Below are 12,249 nucleotides of genomic sequence, written 5' to 3'. Positions count from 1 at the left end.
GACCCCCCCACCCCCCACCCCAGCGTCCGACTAAAAGCTTGGAAGCAGGACCCAGGGCCCTTTTGCTTCCGTGTTTCTGGGTCTTCATGCAGCAGTAGTCTCGTAGTAGGCGTATCATTGTCTTTTGCTAAATGAATGATTAACTTCTGTTCCCTCCATGGACTCGGAATGTCACGTTAGAAGCAGCCAATGTTCCGTCCTAGTAAGGTCAGATTTATTTTGACCCCAGTGCCTCTAGGGCCCCAGGACAGTAGGGGGTGCAGAGTGAGTGCCCCACAAATGAGTGCTGATGATCCCCACGCTCCCTGAAAGGATGTCTTCAGATGCCTGACGCAGACCGACAGGTTTATAAGAAGACAGGAGCTGGCTGCCTGCCGCCTGCGCCGCACATCTGAGGGTATGGGAGGAGCAGTGTGAGGTCAAGAGAGTAAATCTGTATTTCTGTCACTTGGACACATACCAGGTCACTTGGATGTGATGGGAATTGAGCCTGCTAACATGGCAAATTCTCCCCCTGGCAGGAGGGCCCGAGTTTGTTGGCTGCCTGTGCTGGTAGACTGGCAGAACTCAAGGCATTCGGGGTACAGCTGTCAGAGCAGGAACAAAGGTGCTGTGAATTTGTGATGAGGGGGACCTTGAGCTCACGGCATCCACAGTGCTTTAATCCAGAAATAAGGGACATGATGGCGGGCCACAACCAGGAGATGGGTCATGCTGCTGTGGGCAGCGGCGGCTGAGGATCAGCTGCCTTTCCCCCATGTTATTGCTAGTCTGACGACCTTTCTTTCTCAGCCCCTGGTCACTCCCTGCTAACACCAGAGCTTCTTCAGCTCAAAAGTTGTTTGTAAGTGGCAACTTGTCATATCCACTGACAAAATGTTCAATACCAATGGAATTAGAACTTGCAGCTACTATGCCTGTGTATAAAGGGGGAATGACAGACACACACACACATGCACACATACACTCACACCATACACACACAAGCACACAAGCATCCAGACACACACACATACACATACAACTACATTTTTATTTTCTTATTTGAGATGGAGCTTCATCTTTGATTTGATGCACTAAGGGAAACATAGTATCTTTCTAAAATGCATTACTTCAAGCTAAGCACAAAAAATTTCAGACGAGTCCAAAGTGAGTGATGCACTATGAAGTGCCCAAGTAATGATCTTCAGAAGCACCAAGATCACGAACTACAAAAAAAGGCTGAAGAGCTGTCATGGGTTGGATGCACCGGCGGGACTAACCAGGACTTAAAGGCAAATGTGGATAAAAGTCTGTAAATTAGCCAAAATTTGCATGGATATTACATTTCTGGTTTACAAAATGAACTGTGGAAATTTAAAATGTTGACCTTATAGACATTTGAGAGAATTCTATGGAAATTCTCTTATTTTGGTAGCTTGTTTGTCTTCATATCTAAGGTTACTTAAAAGTTCGCAATACCGTCTTTTGAGTTGGTGGTCAGGGTGGCCCAAGGGACTCCCAGATAGTAACCCAGCATAGAACTGGGAAAATGAACAGCAGACCCCAATCTTATCCAAAGGAATATTGACAACTGATTACTGCTAGATGAGGAACAGCTGACCCTCCTAAAACAAAGACCTCTAGATAGGCTGACTAGATTCACCAGAAGGGCAAGTAGTGGGGAATGGCTGGGGGTACTGACAACACAGCAGACAGTAGCAGGGATATCAGAGTATAAGGGCTCTAGTGGGGGAGGGAAGCTATGGGAGGGTGCTACCTGGGAAGTGGATGTATAAAAAAAAGTTTAAATTATACTAATCTATTATCATGTATGTATGTATGTATGTATCTATCTATCTATCATCTATCTATCTATCATCTGTCATCTATCTATAAATCATCTATCATATCTGTCATCTATCATCTAGTACCCTAAGACAAGGGTACTAAGGTCAGGTACAGGAGCTGGGCAGGTAACTGTCTGGGTTAGGCATGAGAGCCTATGTCTCTTATTCCCGTGAACTACAGCTCTCTGGGGAATGAGTCTATAGATTAAGGAAATTCTTTTCTCTCACCCTGAGATACAGCAGGAGCAAGAAACAGAAGAGAACTGAGTACCCATCTGCTAATGCCTGATAAGAGGAATCTTTATTCTCCTTATCTATCATCTATCTATCATCTATCTATCTATCTATCTACTATCTATCTATCTATCTATCTATCTATCTATCTATCTATCATCTGTCTCTTTCTTTTAGTGCTGAGGACTGAACACAGGGCCTTGAGCATCTCGTGCATTCATGCAAGGAAGCACTCTACCACTGAGCTACAACTCTAGCCCTCACTGTTGGATTCTTGATATGTTATCAACAGTCAGAAGCTGACTTGGCTCAAGTATTCACTGTGGTGGAAGAAATGTATATCTAGTTATTTTTAAAGGGACACTCATTCATATTTGTGACAACCAATTTTAGTCTTCTTTCAATGTTTATTTCTGACATTGTTTTTTTTAAAACTATATTTTATTACTTTTATTTTATGTGTATGAGTGTATTGCCTGCATGTATGTGAGTGCACCCATGTTCTGCAATGCCATGAAGGTCAGAAGAAGGTGTCGGGTTCCCCTGGAACTGGAGTTAGGGATGGTTCGTAGCTGCCATGTGGGTGCTGGGAATTGAACCTGGATCCTCTGCAAGAGCAGTCAGTGCTCTTAACCACTGAGCCATCTCTCCAGCCCCACTGACATTGTTTTTTTTAAAAAGTATTATATCATTGCCAGGCGTGGTGGTGCACGCCTTTAATCCCAGCACTAGGGAGGCAGGGGTAGGCAGATCTGTGTGAGTTCAAGGCCAGCCTGGTCTACCTAGTGAGTTCCAGGACAGCTGGGGCTACAGGGAGACCCTGTCTCAGAAAGACCAAAAACAAAAAAGTACTATATCATGAATCAATTTGTTGAAATAAGTTGGTGAAAGTACTGATGGAAAGACAGTATTAGATATGGTACGCTGAAGATCAAAGTTTGGGAAATAAGGGCTTAGAAAAAGAAGTTTCCATAGTTCACAACAAAGTACTGTGAACTGTGTGTGGTACTTCAAAAACACTGAGGGAGAGGTATAGAGGCAGATGCTTGCTCCGAGTACTCTTAAACTAACTTTGCTGAGAATAAGTGTGGGCACCAAGGGAAGGCAATTTCATTCTTTAAGCGCTGCAATTTTACCCACCGTATGCATGAACAGTTAAATTAAAATATACAACAAGTTCAAAGCCCAATTTCAGGACCAGTGATTGAGTAGAGAGGAATAACTCCCCTTCACAGTCACTCAATATTTGTTTCACAAGGATCAATTATATACCATGGCTAATGCACGCTTGGAGGGTGCACCCTGCCACAGCACAGGTGGCGAATGCAAAACAAACACTGAGAGTCCTTTTAAGCAGCTAAATGTGCACTCTATTATGGATCCATAATGCAGAATGGTCATGCGTCTGCAAATGGATTCAGAGTGGAGAGTTCTTAAATGGCCGAGTACTTGGATCTGAAAGGGCGAGTAACTGGATGTGCAGTCAGTGCACACATGGGTTTTAGGATTAATAATGCATCGATGTGTGTCAGTGTTAATACACATTTACAGCTCACAGCCTGCGCAGCTGAGTGTTCAGCCCATTTGCAACCACATATAAAAGGACGACTCTGTCCTTCCTCTTATTAATGCCTTCACTCCCAGGAAAATTAGATTATGCAAGAAAAACCATTCAGATGATATTGAGATTTGCCTTCCCTTGAGCCTTCCCTATGAAAAGCACTCAATATGGCAATGCAGGGTCACCCTCTGCCCCAGTGGGCCTCTCAGAGCCTGAGCCAGCACTGGAAGGAACTATAGCCTCTGTCTCTATCATTGTTTTCACACACAGGTCCTGTGCCTTGGGACATGAATGTGTCCTGCTGAAACATGGGTAAGGGAACTGTTCACGGGCTTCATGGTTCTTATCCTTCTGCGTCTGATAAGTGAACCAAACCTTTCTGTGTGTTGGGAGCTGGAAGAGATACGTGAAGTGGTATCATGTAGGAATGGGTCTCACACACGTGCCACCAAAGCCAGAGCTTCCAAGTTATAAAAGCCTCATTCACTTAACACCAAGCCCTTATCATGTTACAAATATTAAATACTTGAAATATGGAGAATATCTGGGTTATTGTTTTCCTGAGCATGAGTTTGACACTTTGTCATTATTTAGATAGCTGATTCACTGATTATTACCTCTTAGAATATCAAAACAGAAAAGTGTTTACTGAAATCCAAATAAAGGTGATTCAAAGATTATTTTAGTATATAAATTAAAATATAAATAAGAAAAATCAAACTGTTTGACATATAATGTGCCCTACTAAAACCTACTAGTCCCTGAGGTACTTAGAACTAGGTTGGTACTTGTACTTAGTACTGTGTGATTACCAGTGCCCTACTTGTGTGTATCTTCACATTGATCTCCTGAAGTGACTCTCCCTTTTTCCGATGAGGAAGCCAAAGTACAGAAATGCTGAATGACTTGTTCAAGGCCACAGAGATACTCGATGACAGAGCTGAGATTGGAAAACCCAGGATGGTCAGCTCCCTGAACAGGTCTCTTAACTTCCCAACCTCGATTTTTAGACTGCCCCATCAGTAGGTGTGAACTCAGTGTTGTAGGCGGTATGTAGTATTTTACAAAAATGAAAGAGGATGAAATAGAAAACTGTGTAACACTTTGGAAGTTTTGTTTCGGTTTCATATTTGTATTTATCTGAACATCTGTGTGTGTATTTGTGCCATGTCAAAGTATGAGGCATTCTGTTCTGCCCTTCTGCAAGCCACTTCAAGGTTACACTGAAAGTCTCTTTTGAGCCAGGTGTGTAGCCCAACATTCCTTGTTCTTTAGAGAGTCATTTTCTTTCTTAAATTATCTTTTCCCCCAAGAATCCCAAGGCCCCAGCCATTCTTTGCAAAGCAGTCTAGATAAATTAATAATACAATTTAAAACCAATTCCACCAAGATAAATAGCGCTTCCTAGATTAAGAGTGTAGCTGGCCAGAATGAATGAAATTTACTAACCCTGAGATGCTTAATCTTCCATTACATAGAAGTTAATGATTATAAGAAAGGAGTGATGGTAATTCACTTCTGCTTTTACAGGAAATCCGACCATCTCATTTTTAGCAAATCTTTCTTCTCAGCACACCTCGGTGCCAAGGATAACTGCCTTGTTCCTACAGCTGTGTTGGCCAGCCGTCATATATCAAAATCTGCTCTTTACCAAAGGGAGAGCCTTTGAGCATGCGTGGGTTTACACAGTGTCCCCAAGGGACTTTTTCTCACCCCACAGCTGGGAAGTGGTGACACATACCTTTAGCACAGTCTGCTCCTAGGAATCCTGGGAAGCAGTGACACAGTCCGGACACACATTCGCCATTCCCATGGCAATTACGTGGACAGTCCTGCACTGAATCTGAAAGACAGAGATTGAGCAATGACTTTCTCTTCTGTGCGCTGTGTGGCCACTTAGTGATCAGTCACCTGCCATTTTCAAAAACCTTATGGGGGATGCAGTGAGGGCCATGAGAAGGTGAAAGTAAAAGAACAGGGGACGTGAGGTCAAGGATGTCTTGGGCAGAGCATGGAAGTGACTGCCAGTGATCAACCTATGTTGGACTGCAGGGTGAGTGTCAGGCAACTTTTACTCTTTTTTTAAAAAAAGTGTATTGCCTGCATGTATGTAAGTGCGTCCATGTTGTGCAATGCCCATGAATGTTAGAAGAGGCCATCTGATCCTCTGGAACTAGAGTTACTGAAGTTGTTAGCTGCCATGTAAGAGCTGGGAACTGAACCCGGGTCCTCTGGAAGACCAGCCAGTGCTCTTAACCACTGAGCCATCTGTTCAGCCCCCAACTCTTGCTCTTTTTCAGAAGAAACCATTTGTGTTTAAGTGCTATGAAAGTTCCCATGTTTGGATATTGGTGTTTTAAACATAATGCCCTTCCTGTCTATTACCCTGCACCCTGAAATTACCTCACCAATTCAAGATATGGTAACCTCAGGTATAGAAGGTCAGGTTTCAAAATGAAATCAGGTGTTCCTAATCTCAGGCTTTTAATGTAAAGATACTCATTACTTTTAGGAATTATAAAAAAGAAAACCCAAAAGACAGTTATGAGCCACATGCTGTGCCAAACCATACATACAGCAGCGTGTGCCACGCAGCTCTGTGCTCCCTCAGCCTCCCTGGTTTGTGCAAGTGCTTCATGATTTGTGGGAACTGAATAGCTCTGGGACCAGTATTTCCAGTTTCTCAACCTCACATGTTCAAGACCTAAAGCAGCAAGGGGTTCTGTAGGAGGGGACAGAGGTCTCTGGACACTCTCCCTATCTGGAAGGCCCCAGCAGGGGGTATTTATCCTTCTGTTCCAGTTTCAACATCATTTAGCTCCAGTGGCTTCTTACCTCCCTTTCTTCAGCGTGGGATTTGCACCTTCTTTGCACCTGTTTGGGTCACTGCTGCCACTGCTTTGCATGGATCTAGCACCTCTATTTAAGCCTCCTGAAGATTACGCTAGCTCTCATTCTTCCCTGAGGTTCTCAGTGCCTGGTATACAGTGGGTGCTTGGGGAGCAGTCACGAACGCATGCTCATGTGTGTGCATGTACTTTCTTAAGAGGAAAATAAAAACCACAATGGGGGGGCGGGTACTGAGGATTTACTTCTCCCAAGCCCTTATATCTGCAGCATTTCTACAGTTTTCAAGGCAACAAAAGAAAACACAGACGTTCTGAATTATAATAGAGCTGCTGTTTTCAGTCCCTTTCCCAACTGAACACGATTCCGCTCTTCCTTTCCATCTACTTGGTTTATGTTTTCATGGGGGAAATAACAGTAGGAGAGGAGGGAAGATCCACAAATTGCAAAGGAGGTTTTTGCTATTTTGGTGTTTGTTTGGAGCAGTGCTGAGATTTGAAACTGGGGCCTCACACACGCCTGGCAGGTTCTCCACCACCGAGTTGCTCCCAGTTCTAGGAGTTGGGGTTCTACCCAGCAGAGGCTCATGCTGTACCTCCAGAACGCCCCTCTATTGTTCCCTGGAAGGACACTCATTTCTGAAAGCCGGCTGTTTCTGTGGTGAAGATAGTGGAGCCACAGGTATACTTAGTGTGTCGCCCAACACCCGTCTAACACTTTCCTCCTGTTTCCCATCACGGGTGTTTTTCTGCTCCTGGCTGCTCTTGATGGAGAACGTTCTGATGATAGGTGTGTGTGTGTAAGAACCTCCGAACCAAATAAAACACTGTTCTTTTCCCACATTTCAGGCCAATTACTATCATTGCTCTATCAAGATGTCTGCCCAACTATTAGGCCGATTACCTTTGACTTTCTCTCTGAGCTACAGTCCAGATGAGAGGAATCCTCTCGGGGAGAATTGCTATTTCCAACTCTGACAGGCAGGGAAGGTAATGGCTAGGGTGGGGGTAATCTCCGCCATCACCTGTCTGTGTCCATGCAGACAGAGGAAATGGAGGCAGATGCCATTATGAGGTAAGCTGGGCCCCAGAAACTTGTTGGTTCAGGAGAAGGGGAAATCACAGAAATCTGTGATTGAGAGCAGAGGCTCTGGGAAGTCTACATTATGGCTTCATCACTTTACCTCTCACTGACTGTGTGACCTTGGACAAGTCCTTTCAGTTTTCCTACCCTTGGGGTCCTCTACCTCTAGAGGGTAGAGAGACAGTGGCAGCCCCTATCACTGGGGCTATTCTGTGGGTTGGCTGAGCTGAACGGTGCCAATGGTACACTGCTGGGTTGGGAATATGGTCCACTATTGTGTCACTGCTGTTGTAACCATCTCTCTAAGCTCCCACAACTAAGCCAGCTCTCGCACATTGCCTGCCCTGTCATGTACACATCAAGCTTTCAGAATTTAAACACCAGGTGACAAAAAGAAAGTCGTTTCTTGTCATGTTCTTAAACTAAAAGATTTATAAAAATCTCAACATCTCAAACTAGTTTCAAATGTGTCTTCTACTGTCTTCCTTCTGTGAGTTAGTCTCCGCTGTTTTACACCGCCCCCCCCCGGACCTAACCTCACCCTAGAGATTTCCCATCTGTGGGAAGCTTCTTCCGTGACTTTTGCTAGACTAAGTTGTGACATGGCTTTGGAGCATAGGTTGGCAAACTTTTTGTGTGAAGGGACAGATAGTAACTATTTAGGCTTGGTGGGCCATATGGTCCCTGTTGCAACACTCGGCTCTGCTGTTACAGTGGGAAAGCTGCCACACACAACATGCAAACAGATGAATGTGGCTGTGTGCCAATAAAACTTTATTTATAAAAACAGGCGTTGGGCCAGATTGGGCCCCTGGACTACAGTGTGCCAACGCCTCCTTTTGAACATTAGGTTAGCCTTGGGAGGGCCGGTCTTTCCTTAGAAAGGGAATAAAGATCAACTTTAGTCCTGTGGTCACTACCTAAACTCTATGATTTTATACAATTCTGAAATGTGGTCACTGACAAAGAATTGCTACCTGACTTTCAGGATTGATTACATAGATCTTTCAAGAATTAGGGAATCCCTTGGATAAAACCCATGAGGCCAAAAGAGAAGTTCTATAAATGCAGTCAGGAGATAGACAGCTTTTCAAGGTGCTTTCCTCAAAAGTCACCACTGGCTCTCATCCATGAGCACTGGCTGCAGGCCAGGCATAGTCCATACACAATGATTCTCACATTAGCCTTTAGGATGTGGTCATTGCCTCTTCCCAGACATGAGGTTGAGGCTCAGGGAGAGCAAAAATTTGCTCAGCTACAATGTGGGAAAGAAAATCTGGAACTTGTCCCTGAGCTCTTTCCTCATGAAGTGATTCAATCCAGACCTGTCCAGTGAATCTTGAGACCCACAGTTAAGAGGGACCAGGTGGCACCGATGCTATGGAAAGATGATGGACAAGACCCAGAAACCCAGGCCATTCCCACATTCTGGGACCCTCAGGATAACTCCCTGGTCTCAGTTAACTACCCGGAGCTCAGTTTATTCCTCTGTGGAATGGGTCAGACACCTGCTGACTTACAGAGCTTCTGTGCATATCAATTTTCATCAGCAGAAGATGAAAACCCAGTGAAAAATAACCTCAACAATGGTGACTGCAGCTTCTTTCAATGTTCAGATTCTGAGGGTTTATGTAGAAAATGTGATTCTTTTCAACTAAGCACGCTTCTAGGGGTGTAAGTGCACAGAGCAGAGGCAATTTTGGAATAAACCTTAGCTTTTGTCTTCATTGTTAATGAAAAGCAGGCCTAAAACATGCCCAAAGTGACAAGTGTTTAATTAAAGCATTTGAGATCTGTCTACTTGGGAATAAATATGACTTTAAAAGTGTCTTTATCTTTTCCCTGATGTAGTTTAAGTTAAAAAAACTTCTTTTTAATTTTGACATATTCTCAAATTTGAAGTGAAGGTCAGAGCTGATGTTCATGGCCAGTATTTCTTGTTTCTACTACACGCTTAGAGATGTAAAAGCTTTCTTTATTCCTGACAGGATCCTGGGAGGTGGCACTGTTGTTCCTTCTGCTTTATGAGCAGGAAAGGGAAGCTTTTATAAGTCCAGCTATGTGTTCAGGCTGTGTATTTAGTACTTGGCCTTGGCTGTGTGACCCAAACACTTGCCAGCATCCTTACGCTCAGTGGTGCCTCTTGCAGGTTTATGTGGAATTCCTGGACAGTCAGAGCCAGTCTGAGTGGGTGACACTGGGGAGACTATGCAGGATTATGGTTCGGCCTCGTATGCAACACACATTCTCAGGGACACTGCATCTTCCACAGAAAGCTGCAATATTTCCATCCTACCCTTCCCAGTGCTTCACCTGAGGGACCCTGTACCTACCTAAGACAACCGTATTAAAGGAAACCATCTCCTTGTCCTTGCCATCATTGTAGAAAGCCAGGTGCCACAGGCCTACATCCAAGTACTGCACAAACACAGCCTCATTCTGCACCAGGGTCTGGATGCTACGGCGCTCCCTGGGTGACTCCACCACACTCCACTTCTCCTTCCCGTCCAGGCGCTCCATGAAGTCATACTGGTGAGGGGAGAGAGGGCAACATATGAAGCTGGTTGTGGTCCTGTGCCCTAGGCCTGTACCACCCTCCTGCCCACCAGCTAACAGAGAACTACTTTTTACTATGCACTCATACCTAAAAACAAGGCATGCAAGTTGTGACAGTAATAGCAGCTACCATTTATTATACTTATAAAAGTCATTATTAATTTATTTTTCATGATACTGGGGCTTGAACACAGGGCTTTGCAGATGCTTGGCAAGTGCTTTACCACTAAGCTACAATCCCAGCCTCTCTCTCTCTTATTATTGTTGTTATTATTATTATTATTATTATTTGGTCCCTTTGAGACAAGGTTTTCCTATAGCTGGCCTGGAATTCATTGTATAGAACAAGCTGGCCTTGAACTCATTCTACTGAGCTATATCCCCAGGCCCAATTAGTATTCATTTTATTACCTTAGGCTATAAGCTCTCATCTGTATTCCTGACATTCCCAAACATTTAAACTCCTCCACTTTTACTTTGTGTGTGTTTATAAGAGATGTAGGTTGTTGTTTCAGACCCCACTGGGACAGTACACAATACCATTGGTACACAATATATTACCAGTGTAACTTCATATAATTATTTAAATTATGAATTCTAAAGTGTATCTATTTCCCCAGAAGACTCAGAGAGGGAGCTGTGGACCGAGGCCACATACTGACCATTTCCTATGAGAAAATGGAATGGGAGAGGAACTTAAAATGAGGGCGGTGGAGCCAGACAGTCTGGGAGGGAACCTGTCTGCAACCCCAGCTTCATCTGTCTGTGCCTCGACTTCCCCATCTTCAAAACTCCAAAAATAACAGCTTCTTATGAGAATTAAAATGATATAAGCAACAGTGTTTACCATACACCAAGCACATTAGCTATGACTACCAGCCTCTTTTTTTATTTTTTATTTTTTAAGTTCTTAGAAAAAGTCTATTTTGGAACTGTGTGTGTGTGTGTGTGTGTGTGTGTGTGTGTGTGTGTGGTGCTGGAGACCAAACCCAGGTCCTTTCCCAGGCCTGGCAAATACTTTACAGGCAGAGATATGCCCCAATCTGTGTCCATATTTTACAGGTATAGGAGAATGAAGCTCAGAAAAGTCAAGCAACCTGTCTAAGGTCACACAGATCCTAAGTAGAGGAGTAAAATCTTGGACAAAGATATACTCAGCTCCATTGTCTATGCCATCATAGTGCCTGGCCTTAGATTATCTAAAAATTAAAGGCTGGCTCTCTCTAACCCGCAGGCCTCTCTCTGGAACCAACCCAGCTCCTCCGTGCAGTTCCCTGGGAGCCCTTGGGGCTGCTTCCCACCTCATCTTCCTTTGCATCTATGGGTGGCATGGCTACCAGCTCCCCTAGACCAGCACCTTTCCTGGGCCCGGCTCCCAGGCCAGTCCAAACCCCAATTACTGAGGCCAAAATCTTTCCTGGAGGGATCCAGACCTTAGGAGAAAGCCTGAGAGCATCTGATCCTTATCTGACTTGGGCCTCTGTGGGAACTCCTGAAGACAAAAACTATCTGGCCACTCCAATATAAAATCAAAAGAGAGAACTGGAAGCTTAGAGGAACCAGCTTTTCATGCCCCAAAAGTAAACCACAAAGACACATAAAGTTCACAAAAAGAAGCAGACCTAAACTTGAAGGCTTGAGTCTCAAACAAGAATCAGAAACTACAAAAGAAATTCACATGTCAAAGTCACAGAAAAAAAATAATAACATGAAAAACCAAATGACATATCCCCACCAAATACCAATAGTTCTCTAGAGGAGCACAATGAGAATACCCTAGAGATAATGCAGGACATGGAACTCAAAAGAACAATTATAAACATGATAAAATAATTCAGTGAGTGAATTTAAAGAACACACAAAGAAATCAAAGAACTGAAGGAAGATGGGGTTAAACTTCTGAGTGAATTCAGAAAAGAGTTAGAAATATTTAAGAATACTCAAGCTGAAACGAAGAAGGAAGTGAAACGCTCAGTAAGCCAATTAAAAACGACAGGAGAAAGTCTCACCAATAGGATGAATGAAATGGAAAACAGAGTATCAAGACTAGAAGATAAAGTGGACAAACTAGACCACTCAAGCAAAGATTATGAAAAATTTAAGAAATCTCAAGAATGGAATATGCAGGAATTGTGTGAC

At 43.8% G+C, this 12,249-nt stretch overlaps 1 protein-coding gene across 4 annotated transcripts in view; it reads right to left on the bottom strand.

Moving 5' to 3' along the window:
* The window catches only part of Tenm2 (teneurin transmembrane protein 2), a 307,755-nt gene that overhangs the window by 150,081 nt on the left and 145,425 nt on the right, over positions 1-12,249 (bottom strand). For all 4 annotated transcript variants that reach the window (XM_029562084.1, XM_029562085.1, XM_029562086.1 and 1 more), the window contains 2 exons: positions 9,888-10,083; positions 5,366-5,467 (listed from right to left, as the gene is read on the bottom strand). In XM_029562084.1, coding sequence (XP_029417944.1) covers positions 5,366-5,467; positions 9,888-10,083 — 298 coding nt within the window. The remainder of the gene's footprint in view (positions 1-5,365; positions 5,468-9,887; positions 10,084-12,249) is intronic.

This window comes from Nannospalax galili, unplaced genomic scaffold (genome assembly GCF_000622305.1).
Source record: "Nannospalax galili isolate Female #2095 unplaced genomic scaffold, S.galili_v1.0 scaffold1154, whole genome shotgun sequence".
Taxonomy (NCBI): Eukaryota; Metazoa; Chordata; class Mammalia; order Rodentia; family Spalacidae; genus Nannospalax; species Nannospalax galili.
The sequence above is the reverse complement of the archived record's forward strand: the minus strand, read 5'-3'. Positions and strand labels throughout refer to the sequence as shown.